A 19,413-nucleotide genomic window follows, 5' to 3' on the forward strand; every position below is an offset into this window, starting at 1 on the left:
ATATTGACAACAAAAATCATATTTTTAAAAAAAATTAATTATATTAAATGGGCAAAACAAATAAAAACAAGGAAAAACGCTATAGTCGAGTACCTCGACTACCAGATACCCGTTACTCAGCTAAATAGAGATATGCCACCTACCGGCGGTATACAGATTTAAGTGCTATGGGCGTTAGAGTGGGTGTGGCAAATTTTTTTTTTGGACCAATCGATAGGTATTGTCGATACCAAAACATTTCAGTTAAAATTTTTTATCTAGCATACAAATTGTGGGCGTCACAGGTTTTCGCGGTTTGTGGGCGTTAGAGTGGGCGTGGCATACTCACGTAAAAAACTTGTGCTGCGTATAAGGCTACGAAATCTAAATCTGAAATCCCAATTCTCTATCTTTGATAGTTTCCGAGATATCCACGTTAATATTAACGATTTTTTGAAGTTTGTGGGCGGTTTATGGGCGTTAGGGTGGGCGTGGCAAACTTTTTTTTGAGTCAATCGATAGGTATTGATGAGAACATTACATTTCAGTTAAAATTTTTATTCTAGCATCAAAACTGTAGGAGCCACAGTTTTGGATGGTTTGTGGGCGTTAGAGTGGGCGTGGCACTCTACTGAAACAAACTTGCGCTGCGTAAGAAGCTCAGGAATCTGCACGCCAAATCTCAATAGCCTAGCTCTGAGATCTCAGCGTTCATCCGGACAGACAGAGGGACAGACGGACATGGCTAGATCGACTTGGCTAGTGATCCTGATCAAGAATATATATACTTTATGGGGTCGGAAACGCTTCCTTCTGCCTGTTACATACTTTCCGACGAATCTAGTATACCCTTTTACTCTACGAGTAACGGGTATAATAACAAAAGAAAAGGAGGAAAATACAGGATAAACTAACTGCTGAAGAAAAACCCTCATGGGAAAATGCTTGGGCAGAGCTAGATTTCCTTAAAAGATTCGTAGTTTCATAATCTAAGTAAACCTCCTTAACTGTCGAGAAAAAACCGCCCCCGGCCGACTGCCCAGGCCCTTTATATTCACTGTTCGCAAACGGCTGCTGTCTTTAATAAACTCTCATTTTTAGGCGCGTAATGCCATCTCTATCCTGTATACTTAACCTATGTAAAATAAATTCGATATATATATATTTTCGCTTCTGGCAACGCTGCTACGACGGCGTATTTTTGTGATATTCAACATAGTATAAAATAGGTTTCGCAACTGGCAAGAATAAAATTAAACACAGTTCACACAACTCAATCGTTTATTTTTCTCTCCATATTACTAGATCACGGTTCCGTGTTCTTGGATAGTTATGAAGTGCTTTGGTTGTCAGGATAATTGTTTGCAATGGAAGAAATAAAATATTTAGTGAAATTCCGTGCCAGACTCAAGTCCAAAATCACACTTGCATGGCATGGTCTGAACAAACGGAGGGTGCTACACACACAGCGAACTTCACACAAATAGATCAAGAAAAAGTCGAGGGCCACGCGTCGCGCCAGACCCGACGCCGTCGTTGTTCAGGCGAGCGGGAAATCGTACAGCGAGGTGTTAGCCATGGTGACTCGAAGGGAAGATAAACAGCTGTCGGACTTGGGAAGCTGTGTATCCAAGGTACGCCGCACCATTAACGGCAACCTACTGCTCGAGGTGGCCAAAGGCAGCGCAGAAAGTGCAGAAGCCATGAAGGAGAGCATTGCGAGGGTGTTAGGCGACGCAGCGTCAGTGCGAGCCATGTCGGACGAGACCAAACTGCTCGTTCTGGAGATAAGAGACATCGACTCCATCGCGACGGAGCAGGAAATCTGCGCTGCGATTGCGAGCCAGTATGGTATCGACACGGAGCGCATCAGAGTTCGGAGTCTGCGTCGAGGCTACGCGGAGTCGCAGTTAGCTGTGATCAGTTTGCCCTACTCCCTCGGGAAAGCCGTCCTCCATCGTGGCGAGGTGCGGATTGGATGGACCATCTGCAGGATCCGGGAAAGAACAGGCCCCCCAAGATGTTTCAAATGCTTGGAATCCGGGCATATTGCAGTTAACTGCAAGAGCCTAGTGGACAGGAGCGACTGCTGCATAAGATGTGGTGAAAAAAGGGCACAAGGCAGCCAAGTGCAGCAAGGAGCCTTCATGCTTATTCTGCTCTGCGGCAGGAAGAAAGGAGACCAGGCACCAGGCAGGAAGCAGACTCTGCCCAGCCACAACCAGCGGGACAGGGAGACCTCGACCGTCATGCAATTGATTCAGCTAAATCTGAACCATTGCAGGGCCGCGCAGGACCTCCTGAAGCAGACGGTGCGCGAGCTGGGTTCTGAGGTGGCGATACTCAGTGAGCCCTACAGAGTGGAAAGCAGAAGCGATTGGGTCACGGATCGCACAGACAAAGCGGCACTGTGGCTCTGCGGTGTGAGTGTTCCACCAATGCGGGTCACGAGGGCAGTAGAGGGATTTGTCCGAGCGAACGTAGGCGGCACATGGATCTACAGCTGCTACCTGGCCCCCAGTCTATCACTGACGTCCTTTAGCAGGATCCTGGACGAGCTGATCAGCGACCTGAGAGGAAGGAGCAACGTGGTGATCGGAAGCGACTTTAACGCCTGGGCCGAGGAATGGGGCTCCCTCTATACCAACGCCAGGGGGCGCACCATCCTTGAAGCAATTGCGTTACTGGACATCGTCCTGTTGAACGAGGGCTCCCAGCACACCTTCAACAGAGCTGGGGCCGGTTCAATCATAGACCTATCGTTCGCGAGCAGCTCGTTATCCCGTAGCTCACGCTGGAGGATAGACGAGGTGTTCACGGCCAGCGACCATGAGGCCATCCTGCTGACAGTTGGCGGTCCACCGTGCCAAAGCCAGCCGATGACCGGGCCAGGAAAAGCCTACCGCCAGGACACCTTTAGGACACAGACCTTTGCCAGCGCACTGGAGGGATTGGCTGTATCTGAGCTGGACTCGGCAGATGTAGCAGCGAACAAATTGGCAGCCAGACTGGAGGAAGCCTGTGACCAAAGCATGCAGCAGCGTTAGACCTTTCGGAAGCACCACGCGCCAGTGTACTGGTGGAGCTACTGAAATCGCCAGCTTGCGCAGGACCTGCCTTCGAGCCAGGAGGTTAGTCCAAAGGGCGAGAGGCACCGGAAACCTTTCTGCCTGCAACTCTAGCTATAAGAGTGCAAAAAAGGCACTCAAACTGGCGATTCGGGACAGCAAGAGGGAGAGCTACCTCAAGCTCTGTGACGAGCTGGAAACGACCCATGGGGAAGAGCCTACAAGACGGTGGTCAAGCGTGTGAGTGCCGGCAACAGGTCGCCTACTGACCCGGCGGTCCTGGAAGGCATTGTCCAAGTGCTGTTTATAGAGGGTCGCCGTCATTGCATCCCCCGATGGACGCGACAAATTGGTAGCCAGATATGTCCGGTCACGGAGACGGAACTATTGTCTGTGGCAAGGAACCTGAAGAGCAGGAAGGCACCCGGGCCGGATTTGGTCCCGAACAGGGCAGTGAATACCCTGCTATCCCTCCATCCGGGCGCGGTAGCATCGCTCTACAACTCGTGCCTGCTGGAAGGGACCTTCCCCGACAGGTGGAAGCGCCAAAAACTTCTGCTCCTGCCGAAGCCAGGGAAATCAGCGGGCGAAGCTTCTTCCTATAGACCCATCTGCCTGCTGGACACTATAGGCAAGATCTTCGAAAGGGTCATTGCAACAAGACTTAACGCTGCTATGGAGGATGCCGGTGGACTGACTTCCAACCAGTACGGTTTCCGGAAAGGGAAATCTACACTGGACGCGATAGAAAGGGTCACCAACATTGCTGCTAAAGCCATCGCGGGTACCAGATGGAAAGGTGGGACGAAAAAGTATTGCCTAGTGGTCATGCTGGACATACGGAACGCGTTCAACTCAGCCGATTGGGGGAGGACACTGGAGGCACTACGGTCCTTCAACATCCCGGATTACCTGCTGAATGTAGTGCACAGCTACCTCAGCAAAAGGGAGCTGGTCCTAGATACCTCTGTGGGCCCCAGGACTTACGAGGTGACAGCCGGGGTTCCTCAGGGCTCGGTACTGGGCCCTCTGGAACACGATGTACAAGTATGACGGTGTTCTGAAGCTCTCACTGCCGAGCAGCACCAACATTGTGGGCTTTGCGGATGATGTCGCGCTGGTTGTGGTGGCCAAGGAAGTTGCGGCCGTGGAGGCAGCTGCAAACTGCGCAATTCGAGCAGTGGAGTAGTGGCTCGCATTGGCGGGCCTAGAGCTGGCCTCACACAAAACTGAAGCGGTGCTGATTTCAAGCAGGAAAGCAGTGGAGTCGGCGCACATTCAGATCGGAGGGACAACGATAACTTCTCAGCGTGCCATAAGGTACCTGGGAGTAATGCTGGACATCCGCCTCTCCTACCGCGAACACCTGGAGTTCGTAAACAAGAAGGCAAGCGAAACCACAGGATCGCTCTGCAGGATCCTGCTGAATACCAGGGGACCGAAGCAGGACAGACGCAGGCTCCTCGCGACTGTTGTCAAGTCGCAGTTGCTGTACGCTGCTCCAGTGTGGGCTGAGGCCACTGCTGTGAGCAGCTACATGCGAGGTGTTAACTCGACGTACCGCCTGTGCGCCGTTAGAATATCGAGTGCCTTCAGGACGATCTCGGACGACGCAGCCCTTGTCATCGCAGGCCAAGTTCCCCTGTGTGAACTGGTGCGGGAGGCCAAGGAGATTCGCGCGGCTCTAGCAGGCGAACAGGCGGACCGCAGTACCAAGACCGAGGTGAAGAGAAGGGCCAGGATGCAGAGCGTCGTCAATTGGCAGGCAGCCTGGGACATCTCCAGCAAGGGTCGCTGGACGTACCAGCTCATCCCCAGCATAGAGCCATGGCTAAATAGGAAGCACGGGCAGGTGGATTTTTACCTCACGCAGGCGCTGAGTGGACATGGCTGCTTCCGAAGCTTCCTTAAGCGCATTGGGCACGACACGGAGGACGGTTGCCCAGAGTGCGGCAGTGGCATTATCGAGGACGCTCATCATGTCCTTTTTGAATGTCGCCGCTTTGGCTATGACCGCCAGATACTCATGGAGTCCACCATGGAGAGTTCGGCCAGAAACCTTTGTGCCCCTCATGCTGCTGAAGGAGGCGAATTGGCAAGCGACGGCAGCCTACGCAGCGAGCGTACTGCGAACGCTGCGTCGCACCGACAACGAGAGGAGAGAAGCTACAGCCTAGGTGGCTACCATTGCGCGAAGCAATATCTTGCGGAGATACCGCGCAACCACGGCCCCCTACTCCTGTTCTTGAACTCACTTTTACTTGTATATAATTGTAGGGAATAAATGAATATAAAAAAAAAAAAAAACAAATAGATCTCCTAAACGAAGTTTGGAAGGAGTTTAACGAGTTGAGCGATATCATTGTTCTTCACGAGAAAGCGGAAGGTTATGCCGATCCGGAGATCGACAGTGCGCTCTACGAATCAATATACCTATTGTATTGATCTACATCCGGGGACATCTACAAGCAGTGCGAATGGCAGCAACGGGCTTCAAAACCAACAACTATTTGATCGACTTGCTGCAAGTCAGAGCAGACCGAACACGGAAGATCATGTTGGTGGTGACGTCACATTAGTGGATTCTAACTGACGGCGAATTCAAATCTGAGCAAACTACCGAAAATTCAAATCAAACGGTTCTCAGGTTACTACAAAGAGTGGCAATCCTTTTAAGACATATATGAAAGCATAATTCATAACAAATAGCGTTTGCCCAACACTGCCAACTTGGTACGACACTTGGCCATTACGGACACGGCGTACAACACTGCAAGGGAACGTCTTAAAGAAAGATACAATCGTCCTAGGCACATTGTAAACTCGTTTTTGTAGCAGTTTATGAGTTCTACGAAAGGTTTCAGTCGGAGCCAACGAAATTGATTGTTAGATCATCTATCCTGCCCTAGAAAAATTTGAGCTCAGTGTGGAGACATATGCATCAACTCTGGAGAAGTTCTTCAAGTTTCTCGCTGCGAAGAACTGGAGTTGAGCCAAAGGGAACTTGCGACTGGAAGCAAGAAAAGAACACATTCTAAAAATAAAAAAAGGATCACACAATCGAGGGTTGTGGTTAGAAGCAGTGTCTGCACCAAATGTAGTTCTACAGAACACACTCTATATGGCTGAAAGTAGTTTCTGAATATGTCTAGGGTGCGATCATTTGTGAATGAGAAAGACCTGGTCACGGGGTCAACAGGTGCAAGTCAACATACAAATGCAGGCAAAGCAAAGGAAATCATCACTACCTTCATCATGTCCGACGGAATCCACAGGGTTTGCGAATCTTGCCTAGATAGCAGAGGAGGAAGACCTAAACTTAAGCGCGTCTAACAACAACTCAGCGACACTCAGTCATTTGACCAAGGAGAGGGCACCCAAAAGGTTGTATGTGCACAAGGCACTGCAAAGTCGACACATCTAACGGACTTTAAGAGAAACATATTACCAACGGCTATGTGCTATGTTAAAAACGCAAGAGGTGACCTAGTAACATGCCGTCTCCTATAAGACTCTGGATCAGAGCTGTCTTATGTATCTGAGCGTTACATTCAAGCTCTTGGACTAACACGGTCGGCATCATGCATCTTGGTTAAGGTAAAAGCAGTCACGCGTATCCGATGATCGTTCGGTTGTTTATGCTCACGTGCTAGGCATAATCACCTCTTCTCTGGGACGGGAAAACATCAAAGCATCAACAGTCCAGGTTTTTAAGGATCTGCTATTGAGAAGCCAGAAAAATCGCTACAGGGAATCAGTTCATTCTTCCCCACCACCTAGTGCTAAACGCAAAAACTGAGTTAAGTAACACACTTTCAAAGTCATAGTATACAAAAATATCTATTTTCGATGTGCCTACGGTTTCGAATGTACAAGTTCGCATTCTCAGCGGACATCGTTAAAATGTTCCGCAAAAAATTGGTTAGCGAGTGGCCTAGAAACTACGGAACGTCATGCGCACCATTCCTGGCGGTACGAGTGCTGGAACACTTCGCTGTGGATCATCAAGAGGAACAACTATACTTCAAAAATCCTACTAAAGGATATTTACGTCGATGATATTCTTACTGGGTCAAACAGTGAAGATGAGCTATTGTGAAACCGAATCGAGTTAATTCAGCAGATGTCTTGCGCAAATCTTGATCTTGGAATATGGTATCTAATACATCGTTTATACAAACGGAGGATACCAACGCACAATTTTGGCCAGATAAAGTTCTTGAACTATTCTGATATCCTGGGAGATACATTTTGACTTACAACGAAGTCCTAGCGGCAAATCCTGATTCCACAAATGTAGGATATTTGATCCTCTCAGACTCTTGTCACCCATTGTAATCCAGTTTAAGATTATTTTCCAAAGTTTTTGAACTTGGATTGGGCTTTTAACTAAACTGGCGGACAACTGGCTGAAGTGGAAAGCAGATCTAGACACTCTACAAAAGTTCCAAGTACCACGCTTCGTTGCGATCGACGCAGACAACATCGAGCTTTACGGATTTTCGGATGCTTCAACCAAGGCGTATAATGCTGCGGTGTACAACAGAGGTTCAAATGACGATGGAGCCTTCTCTTTGTCTCTTGTGGCTGCGAAAACAAATGTGGGTCCACTGAATCAGCAATCCTTGACACGCTCTGATCTTTGCGCAGCAATTCTTCTAAGCCAACTTATTCGCTCGATCTCTTTTGAACTACGCCACAAGAACATAACGGTTTTTGCCTGGTCCGACGCATCAATAATACTCTCCTGGTTATCCTATGCACAAGCCCAAGTAAAGTCTCTTGTTGGACACTTTTTGTTTACACTATTCCTAGGAAGGCCTGGCGTCACGTAGACTCCAAATCAAACCCAGCTGACTGTGTTTCCAGGGGTGTGATGGCTGCGGATCTTATCGACTTCCATTTGGGTTGAAATGAACTTTTATGGCAACGGGACAAGGATCAATACCTGGTAAAGTTTAACGACTCACGATTCGGCTTAATAACTTCGATTGAATAACTCCCCACAAAGTGCAGCGGCATTCATACATGGTGGCTTGCCGGCTACCAAAAACGCGCCAAGTCCAGGAAAAGCGATCTTCCAAGACCTCATGAGCCAGTGGCCATGATACATCCAGCCTCGCAGCATGCACGATAAGGAGCAGTGGACATTACCGGCAACCCCGTCACGACCGCCGCGGAGAACTCATTGAGGAGCGCAGGAACGTCAAGGACGTCCAGCAATAGGGTGAGGCTGGGTTGGAACATTCGTCTGCTCTAGGGGTAAAGCGAAGTGAACTGCTAAGCAGCTTCCTGGCGTTAGCCTTGACTGTCAGCGCAAACTGAGCGAATCCCTAGTGGGACCCACCGGGGCAGAGCAAGGGACAGGCGGTCATTGTCCCGAAAGGCGTTGCCCTGGAGAGCAAGGCACCTGTTCACCCTAGTCTGAGAACGGTGGCGCTTCCCCAAGCCCGTAAGGCCGATCTGTCTGCGAGTCCAAGGCGCGACAAGCGGCCTCGAGTCAACGCGTCGGCGAGCGAACAGAAGCGAGGGACACTACGAGCGTCCCAAAATACAGAAAGGAGTCAGCAATCACCGAGTCAAGACGAACAGTATCACCAGCCATTGGAATCAGCGCGAGGCGACACCGAGGCCAACCAACGGTGGGTGGCTCACCGCTGTAATAAGTATAACGAAAATAAACCCATTGTTATACTTTCAATTCTGTGCTTTCTCACTGATATATAGGGCATTCACGTCATATAAATTTGGTGGGACGAACACACAAGCTACTGAACTAGTCGCACGAGGCAAGCAGACCAACAAAATCAGTTCGTTACATCTGGCGCCCCACGTTGGGCATAGCCTGGATTCTTTGCCAATGGCCCATAGGGATGTGGCTTAAGTCAGAATCTGGCACGGTGGCTAACGGTCCGCAGTTAAGAAGTGGGCGGGTGCTTAGCCTGGATAAGTAGTTTTTTTTCGGTGATTTGAGCAATCAAGATGTGCATCTGTTCGAGGGTGATCGTTGAATTGCCGTTGATTCAGCGGAGATGCAGTTTGACTCAGCGAAATGCCGACTCCCATTTGTGACAATTTCCTTATGTTATTGTGATGAAATCAAATCTTGCTTGTCATCTAGGGATCGCTCCAATGAAGTTTGTTCCGTTGTCACTGTCGATATTAATACAATTGCCTCGTATGGATATGAATCGCCCCAAGGCACCCAAGACGCTTTCTTTTGTCAGGTCTGTGGCAATTTCCAGGTGTATGGCCGAGGTGACCATGCAGACAAACAGGAAAATGTAGCCCTTGCTGATACGTGGATGCCGAACTTTGGCATCCTTTAGAAAGATTGGACCTGCATAATCGCAACATAAATGAGCCATTTATTGATAGGACAAAGGCGACATCTTGAGCCAAGAAGGAATTCGTGCGAACAGCTCACAGATTGGATGAACCTGAGTTGCAACAGCCACTGTAGCCAAACAGTTGGACTTGACTTCTCCTTGAATGCGTGTGCGGAGTTGAATAACTCCTGCCAGCTACCATATAATCATCGTATTAGCGCGTAGTAACGTCATGGCAAAGATGAGAGTTTGAAGAAATTCGGTTTGAAGAACGAGAGGTTGTAGAGAGAGAGAGAGTGGTGACTTCAATGGTAGACTAAGGGTGCCGTGTGCAAAGAGAAATAACGGAACGCACCGGACTTTGGTCTCTCCCGTGGACCCTGGTCAAAGAAGAAATGCCAAGTCTTTGGAGCGTGACGTCGCGGTGGTAGCCGTTGGTCTAGGACAAAGAGGCCAAACAGGATACGTGGACCTTGCACCTGGAGTGAAGAGTATCACCGGGCCGTGCGGAAAAGGGAAATAACGGTGATCCGATGCCCTATATAAGGCCGCAGAGCTCTGGGAGCTGAATCAGTCGATCACGAGGACTCAATCCATCAAGATCAGTCAGTTTCGAAGTCAAAGAACCAAGTCAACCAGCAGCACGAGAAGTCAACAACAACAAGTCAAGTTGTCGTAAGCAGCGCCGTGGAAAGCCTACAAGGAGCAAGATCGCTACGTGTAGGCGTTCGGGATTTGGACATCAGAAATCTCCGAATTGAGACAAAGGTAGATTAGGCGGAGTGTTTCATACATTGTCGCGACCACACCCCAGCACATCTCCCGGCTGGTGCGTCAGAGTCGAGTAATAGAGTCCTGCGACGAGGAACCGTGAGCTCGAGGGGAAAGTTGTGTAAGCCCAGTGTGCCTTGCCCGCCTTCCGCGATCCGAGTGCGATATCGCCGAAGTAACTTCTGGAAGTATCGCTGAAGTCACTCCTAGAATGGTCGCCAAGATGGCACTTTTCTTCCCGACGGGAGTCACTTCCGGGACCCTAATGCGATATCGACGAAGTAACTTCTGGAAATCACTCGAAAAAGACTTTACATATGCTTGTAGAAGATACCTAGAAGAGTCTTTCCCAATTGGGAAATACTTTAATACTTTCAATTTTTTGCATTGATTTTTTGTATAAGGGCTTTGTCCGCTTGTATACACGGTATACAAAGTAATTTGGGTCCAGCTCCGTCGACATTATAAATTTACTAATAACCATTTTTAAAAGAAACAGAATCCAAAAATGTTTTTTGTTCAAAGTACAAATAAACTAGAAGACATTACCTTTTACAATGAAATATGTTGAGAATCGTTGGATGCAGTTACACGCCAAGTAATGTCCACAGTTAGCTTGTCCGTAAATAGCTTTAAATAATCGTACAGCGAACGACAAGCACGAACGATAAGTTGAGAGGGACATTTAAGTATGTTAAGCAATTAAAAACATTTAAAAAAAATCAAAGCTATAGTTTGTAAGCGCACACATTTTATACATAACCGCACTGTCCACAGACAAATCGCGTAACGAAATGACGCTAGGGCGAAAAATAATAGCGTGGGTCAAAAGGAAGACCCGAGAAATTTTCCGAAAAAGAGGTTATCGTAAAATTACCGTGACCTCGTGAACTTGCGACTGGAAGCAAGAAAAGAACACATTCTAAAAATAAAAAAAGGATCACACAATCGAGGGTTGTGGTTAGAAGCAGTGTCTGCACCAAATGTAGTTCTACAGAACACACTCTATATGGCTGAAAGTAGTTTCTGAATATGTCTAGGGTGCGATCATTTGTGAATGAGAAAGACCTGGTCACGGGGTCAACAGGTGCAAGTCAACATACAAATGCAGGCAAAGCAAAGGAAATCATCACTACCTTCATCATGTCCGACGGAATCCACAGGGTTTGCGAATCTTGCCTAGATAGCAGAGGAGGAAGACCTAAACTTAAGCGCGTCTAACAACAACTCAGCGACACTCAGTCATTTGACCAAGGAGAGGGCACCCAAAAGGTTGTATGTGCACAAGGCACTGCAAAGTCGACACATCTAACGGACTTTAAGAGAAACATATTACCAACGGCTATGTGCTATGTTAAAAACGCAAGAGGTGACCTAGTAACATGCCGTCTCCTATAAGACTCTGGATCAGAGCTGTCTTATGTATCTGAGCGTTACATTCAAGCTCTCGGACTAACACGGTCGGCATCATGCATCTTGGTTAAGGTAAAAGCAGTCACGCGTATCCGATGATCGTTCGGTTGTCTATGCTCACGTGCTAGGCATAATCACCTCTTCTCTGGGACGGGAAAACATCAAAGCATCAACAGTCCAGGTTTTTAAGGATCTGCTATTGGGAAGCCAGAGAAATCGCTACAGGGAATCAGTTCATTCTTCCCCACCACCCAGTGCTAAACGCAAAAACTGAGTTAAGTAACACACTTTCAAAGTCATAGTATACAAAAATATCTATTTTCGGTGTGCCTACGGTTTCGAATGTACAAGTTCGCATTCTCAGCGGACATCGCTAAAATGTTCCGCAAAAAATTGGTTAGCGAGTGGCCTAGAAACTACGGAACGTCATGCGCACCATTCCTGGCGGTACGAGTGCTGGAACACTTCGCTGTGGATCATCAAGAGGAACAACTATACTTCAAAAATCCTACTAAAGGATATTTACGTCGATGATATTCTTACTGGGTCAAACAGTGAAGATGAGCTATTGTGAAACCGAATCGAGTTAATTCAGCAGATGTCTTGCGCAAATCTTGATCTTGGAATATGGTATCTAATACATCGTTTATACAAACGAAGGATACCAACGCACAATTTTGGCCAGATAAAGTTCTTGAACTATTCTGATATCCTGGGAGATACATTTTGACTTACAACGAAGTCCTAGCGGCAAATCCTGATTCCACAAATGTAGGATATTTGATCCTCTCAGACTCTTGTCACCCATTGTAATCCAGTTTAAGATTATTTTCCAAAGTTTTTGAACTTGGATTGGGCTTTTAACTAAACTGGCGGACAACTGGCTGAAGTGGAAAGCAGATCTAGACACTCTACAAAAGTTCCAAGTACCACGCTTCGTTGCGATCGACGCAGACAACATCGAGCTTTACGGATTTTCGGATGCTTCAACCAAGGCGTATAATGCTGCGGTGTACAACAGAGGTTCAAATGACGATGGAGCCTTCTCTTTGTCTCTTGTGGCTGCGAAAACAAATGTGGGTCCACTGAATCAGCAATCCTTGACACGCTCTGATCTTTGCGCAGCAATTCTTCTAAGCCAACTTATTCGCTCGATCTCTTTTGAACTACGCCACAAGAACATAACGGTTTTTGCCTGGTCCGACGCATCAATAATACTCTCCTGGTTATCCTATGCACAAGCCCAAGTAAAGTCTCTTGTTGGACACTTTTTGTTTACACTATTCCTAGGAAGGCCTGGCGTCACGTAGACTCCAAATCAAACCCAGCTGACTGTGTTTCCAGGGGTGTGATGGCTGCGGATCTTATCGACTTCCATTTGGGTTGAAATGAACTTTTATGGCAACGGGACAAGGATCAATACCTGGTAAAGTTTAACGACTCACGATTCGGCTTAATAACTTCGATTGAATAACTCCCCACAAAGTGCAGCGGCATTCATACATGGTGGCTTGCCGGCTACCAAAAACGCGCCAAGTCCAGGAAAAGCGATCTTCCAAGACCTCATGAGCCAGTGGCCATGATACATCCAGCCTCGCAGCATGCACGATAAGGAGCAGTGGACATTACCGGCAACCCCGTCACGACCGCCGCGGAAAACTCATTGAGGAGCGCAGGAACGTCAAGGACGTCCAGCAATAGGGTGAGGCTGGGTTGGAACATTCGTCTGCTCTAGGGGTAAAGCGAAGTGAACTGCTAAGCAGCTTCCTGGCGTTAGCCTTGACTGTCAGCGCAAACTGAGCGAATCCCTAGTGGGACCCACCGGGGCAGAGCAAGGGACAGGCGGTCATTGTCCCGAAAGGCGTTGCCCTGGAGAGCAAGGCACCTGTTCACCCTAGTCTGAGAACGGTGGCGCTTCCCCAAGCCCGTAAGGCCGATCTGTCTGCGAGTCCAAGGCGCGACAAGCGGCCTCGAGTCAACGCGTCGGCGAGCGAACAGAAGCGAGGGACACTACGAGCGTCCCAAAATACAGAAAGGAGTCAGCAATCACCGAGTCAAGACGAACAGTATCACCAGCCATTGGAATCAGCGCGAGGCGACACCGAGGCCAACCAACGGTGGGTGGCTCACCGCTGTAATAAGTATAACGAAAATAAACCCATTGTTATACTTTCAATTCTGTGCTTTCTCACTGATATATAGGGCATTCACGTCATATAAATTTGGTGGGACGAACATACAAGCTACTGAACTAGTCGCACGAGGCAAGCAGACCAACAAAATCAGTTCGTTACATCTGGCGCCCCACGTTGGGCATAGCCTGGATTCTTTGCCAATGGCCCATAGGGATGTGGCTTAAGTCAGAATCTGGCACGGTGGCTAACGGTCCGCAGTTAAGAAGTGGGCGGGTGCTTAGCCTGGATAAGTAGTTTTTTTTCGGTGATTTGAGCAATCAAAATGTGCATCTGTTCGAGGGTGATCGTTGAATTGCCGTTGATTCAGCGGAGATGCAGTTTGACTCAGCGAAATGCCGACTCCCATTTGTGACAATGTCCTTATGTTATTGTGATGAAATCAAATCTTGCTTGTCATCTAGGGATCGCTCCAATGAAGTTTGTTCCGTTGTCACTGTCGATATTAATACAATTGCCTCGTATGGATATGAATCGCCCCAAGGCACCCAAGACGCTTTCTTTTGTCAGGTCTGTGGCAATTTCCAGGTGTATGGCCGAGGTGACCATGCAGACAAACAGGAAAATGTAGCCCTTGCTGATACGTGGATGCCGAACTTTGGCATTCTTTAGAAAGATTGGACCTGCATAATCGCAACATAAATGAGCCATTTATTGATAGGACAAAGGCGACATCTTGAGCCAAGAAGGAATTCGTGCGAACAGCTCACAGATTGGATGAACCTGAGTTGCAACAGCCACTGTAGCCAAACAGTTGGACTTGACTTCTCCTTGAATGCGTGTGCGGAGTTGAATAACTCCTGCCAGCTACCATATAATCATCGTATTAGCGCGCAGTAACGTCATGAGAGTTTGAAGAAATTCGGTTTGAAGAACGAGAGGTTGTAGAGAGAGAGAGAGTGGTGACTTCAATGGTAGACTGAGGGTGCCGTGTGCAAAGAGAAATAACGGAACGCACCGGACTTTGGTCTCTCCCGTGGACCCTGGTCAAAGAAGAAATGCCAAGTCTTTGGAGCGTGACGTCGCGGTGGTAGCCGTTGGTCTAGGACAAAGAGGCCAAACAGGATACGTGGACCTTGCACCTGGAGTGAAGAGTATCACCGGGCCGTGCGGAAAAGGGAAATAACGGTGATCCGATGCCCTATATAAGGCCGCAGAGCTCTGGGAGCTGAATCAGTCGATCACGAGGACTCAATCCATCAAGATCAGTCAGTTTCGAAGTCAAAGAACCAAGTCAACCAGCAGCACGAGAAGTCAACAACAACAAGTCAAGTTGTCGTAAGCAGCGCCGTGGAAAGCCTACAAGGAGCAAGATCGCTACGTGGAGGCGTTCGGGATTTGGACATCAGAAATCTCCGAATTGAGACAAAGGTAGATTAGGCGGAGTGTTTCATACATTGTCGCGACCACACCCCAGCACATCTCCCGGCTGGTGCGTCAGAGTCGAGTAATAGAGTCCTGCGACGAGGAACCGTGAGCTCGAGGGGAAAGTTGTGTAAGCCCAGTGTGCCTTGCCCGTCTTCCGCGATCCGAGTGCGATATCGCCGAAGTAACTTCTGGAAGTATCGCTGAAGTCACTCCTAGAATGGTCGCCAAGATGGCACTTTTCTTCCCGACGGGAGTCACTTCCGGGACCCTAATGCGATATCGACGAAGTAACTTCTGGAAATCACTCGAAAAAGACTTTACATATGCTTGTAGAAGATACCTAGAAGAGTCTTTCCCAATTGGGAAATACTTTAATACTTTCAATTTTTTGCATTGATTTTTTGTATAAGGGCTTTGTCCGCTTGTATACACGGTATACAAAGTAATTTGGGTCCAGCTCCGTCGACATTATAAATTTACTTATAACCATTTTTAAAAGAAACAGAATCCAAAAATGTTTTTTGTTCAGAGTACAAATAAACTAGAAGACATTACCTTTTACAATGAAATATGTTGAGAATCGTTGGATGCAGTTGCACGCCAAGTAATGTCCACAGTTAGCTTGTCCGTAAATAGCTTTAAATAATCGTACAGCGAACGACAAGCAACAACGATAAGTTGAGAGGGACATTTAAGTATGTTAAGCAATTAAAAACATTTAGAAAAAATCAAAGCTATAGTTTGTAAGCGCACACATTTTATACATAACCGCACTGTCCACAGACAAATCGCGTAACGAAATGACGCTAGGGCGAAAAATAATAGCGTGGGTCAAAAGGAAGACCCGAGAAATTTTCCGAAAAAGAGGTTATCGTAAAATTACCGTGACCTCTTTTTATCTCGAGTTTTTTCCCATTAATTATACCCGTTACTCGTAGAGTAAAACGGTATACTAGATTCGTCGCAAAGTATTTAACAGGCAGAAGGAAGCGTTTCGACCCCATAAAGTATAGATATTATTGATCAGGATCACTAGCGGAGTCGGTCTAGCCATGTCCGTCCGTCCGTCTGTCCGTATGAACGCCGAGATCTCGGAAACTATACAAGCTACAATACAGGGATTAGGCATGCAGATTCCTGAGATTCCTGCGCAGCGCAAGTTTTTTTCAGCAATGTGCCACGCCCACTCTAACGCCCACAAACCGGCCAAAACTGTGGCTCCTACAGTTTTGATGCTAGAACTTTAACTGAAATTTATTCTTCTCGTCAATACCTATCGATTGACCTAAAAAAAAGTTTGCCACGCCCACTCTCACGCCCATAACGCTTAAATCTGTCTGCCGCCAGTAGGTGGCGCATTTCAATCTCGCTTTGCTGCTTGAATATCTCCAATTACCTTTAGTTCCTTTAGCTGAGTATAGTCGGGTATCTAATAGTCGTGGTACTCGACTATAGAGTTCTTCCTTGTTATACCCGTTACTCGTAGAGTAAAAGGGTATACTAGATTCGTCGGAAAGTATGTAACAGGCAGAAGGAAGCGTTTCCGACCCCATAAAGTATATATATTCTTGATCAGGATCACTAGCCGAGTCGATCTAGCCATGTCCGTCTGTCCGTCTGTCCGTCTGTCCGTCTGTCCGTATGAACGCTGAGATCTCGGAAACTATGAGAGTTACAATACTGGGATTAGGCACGCAGATTCCTGAGATTCCTGCGCAGCGCAAGTTTGTTTCAGTAGAGTGCCACGCCCACTCTAACGCCCACAAACCGCGCAAAACTGTGGCTCATACAGTTTTGATGCTAGATAGAAAATTTTAACTGAAATGTATTGTTCTCATCAATACCTATCGATTGGTCCAAAAAAAAGTTTTCCAGGCCCACTTTACCGCCCACAAACCGCGAAAACCTGTGACGCCCACAATTTTCATGCTAGATAAACAAATTTAACTGAAATGTATTGGTCTTGTCAATACCTATCGATTGGTCCAAAAAAAAATTTGCCACGCCCACTCTAACGCCCATAACGCTTAAATCTGTATACCGCCGGTAGGTGGCGCATTTTAATCTCGCTTTGCTACTTGCATATCCCTATTTAGCTGAGTAACGGGTATCTGATAGTCGAGGTACTCGACTATAGCGTTCTTCCTTGTTTTTTACTGTGTTCCAGCTGATAGTGTATATTTACATAAATATTCTAGTACAGTGGACTGTACTACTCCAACTACTTTCCTCGACCTACAAATACGGCTTAATTATTTATAAAATTAAAAAGAAAGTTACAATATCCACAAATTTACTCCAGCAAATCGTTTGCAATTTAGTTGCGCAGGTGACAAACAAACGCACTAGCAAACAAACACAGGCGAAGTCTTTACAATTCCCGCAAGGTTATTCCGCTATTCGCACCCCACATATGTACTTATGTACAGTGTACATACCGTACGTATACCGATATTTTAGCCAGTGCACAGTGGGTCATGAGCTCACAAAAATGTTCGTTTCAAACAAACAAAATTAAAGTCCGTAATTCTTTACATATGTCCGACCATCCGATATAATAAATATTTATTGACTCTGCCTATCCGACAGTTATAAATTTCAATTTGATTCCAATCCGTTTCCTTACTTCTCAATTAAATTTCTAAATTATTGTACGTCATGGCAACATCAGTAAAATCCGCTTTAACCCGATTTATGGCCACAGCTGACTGTCTGATCCACTTTGAGGCCACTATGAATGCTCCAGATGCTCCTACCCCAATGTTATCTGCCTGTAAAATCCTTCGCGATCACTTCGATTCCTTGTGGCAAACGGTAAAGGCAGCATACGACATATGATCCGACTGCAATATGGCTGCAGGCGAGAGCGCCGCAGACACGAAATCCATACTTAAATCCAAGTATTACCAAACGTACTCCACTTATGAAATGTTTGCGGCGCAGCTGATGGAAGAAATCCAAAAAGGCTCCTCCCAAATACATCAAGCTCCAGTAACTCCGTCCCAAAATTCCACGTCTTTTGGCTGTCGGCTCCCTCCTAACGACACAGAGGTTTTCTCTAACGATTATCTTCGCTGGCTGACTTTCCGGGACCTTTTCACGGCAATATACATAGACAATCCGAGTCTAACGCCCGTTGAAAAATTATTCCACTTAAATTTAAAGACAAATGGCGAAGGTCATTCCATAGTTTCAAGATCCCCACTCACCAATGATGGCTTTCGCTCAGCCTGGAATAACCTAACTGAGCGTTTCGAAAATAAGCGATTGCAGGTGAACAGTCACCTGAAAACAATTTTCAATCTGCAATCCATAGCACAGGAGGAACTTCAACGCACTTTTCAAGGTTGCTTAACTTTCTACTACTACCAAAGCTCACTCTCTCATTATGGGAGCAATACATCCAAAATAAAGCCGAAATTCCATCGAACCCTTGAGGCCGTTGATAGCTTCCGATCTGCCAATTTCCACCACGTCCAGTCCAAAGACACAAGGCTAGTTAGGATACCCAAAGGCTGCGATCTGTGTTCGAAGAAGAACCACCCCGTGTGTATATGTCCACGCTTCCTGCAAATGACGGTAGAAGATCGCCTAGCCTATATTCAAAGGAAGCAGTTTTGCTCCAATTTCTTTGCAAGCACCCATCAATTCCGGGATTGCATAAGCGCTCACAACTGTCTCACTTGCCAAGATCGAGGGAGAATGTTTACGTCAAAAGGGCGTTTAATTTCAGGAGTCAGAGTCGAGCGGCAGTTTTATCCAGATGACTACATCTCGCGCGGTCTCACTGCCGTCCGCTCTCCCTCTCCATCTCTCCCCTAAGTCTCAGCTCCGCTGTGGAGCGCTTAAGTAGGCTTAACTAGTTCTTATTTCCAAGTGATCCAATAAACATCTATGCACATCGCGTTAAATCCCCAAAGTACCCCCGTGTTTTTTGCGTACCATTCGTTCTTGGGACTTCAGCTATTTTCAGCGATCAAGCCAACCCGCCCCAACAGAGGCGATTTTAAATAAAAACAAGGAAGAACGCTATATCAGATACCCGTTACTCAGCTAAAGAGACCAAAGGGAATTGGAGATATGCAAGCAGCAAAGGGAGATTGTAATGCGCCACCTACCCGTGAGATCAATATGTCGTTATGTGGGCGGTAGACAGATTTAAGTGTTGTGCGCCTTAAAGTGGGCGTGGCAAACTTTTTTTTTTTGATCAATCGATAGGTATTGACGAGACCAATACATTTCAGTTAAAATTTTTATCTAGCATGAAAATTATGGGCGCCACAGGCTTGGGCG

The 19,413-nt window shown here is 47.1% G+C and overlaps 1 protein-coding gene across 1 annotated transcript; it reads left to right on the forward strand.

Moving 5' to 3' along the window:
• Positions 1-1,556: 1,556 nt before the first annotated feature.
• On the forward strand, positions 1,557-3,026 carry LOC139354977 (uncharacterized). The gene has a single exon (XM_070999250.1). It carries the CDS (start codon positions 1,557-1,559, stop codon positions 3,024-3,026), a length of 1,470 nt encoding a protein of 489 aa, XP_070855351.1.
• Positions 3,027-19,413: the final 16,387 nt, after the last annotated feature.

Source organism: Drosophila suzukii, unplaced genomic scaffold (assembly GCF_043229965.1).
Source record: "Drosophila suzukii unplaced genomic scaffold, CBGP_Dsuzu_IsoJpt1.0 scf_5, whole genome shotgun sequence".
Classification (NCBI taxonomy): domain Eukaryota; kingdom Metazoa; phylum Arthropoda; class Insecta; order Diptera; family Drosophilidae; genus Drosophila; species Drosophila suzukii.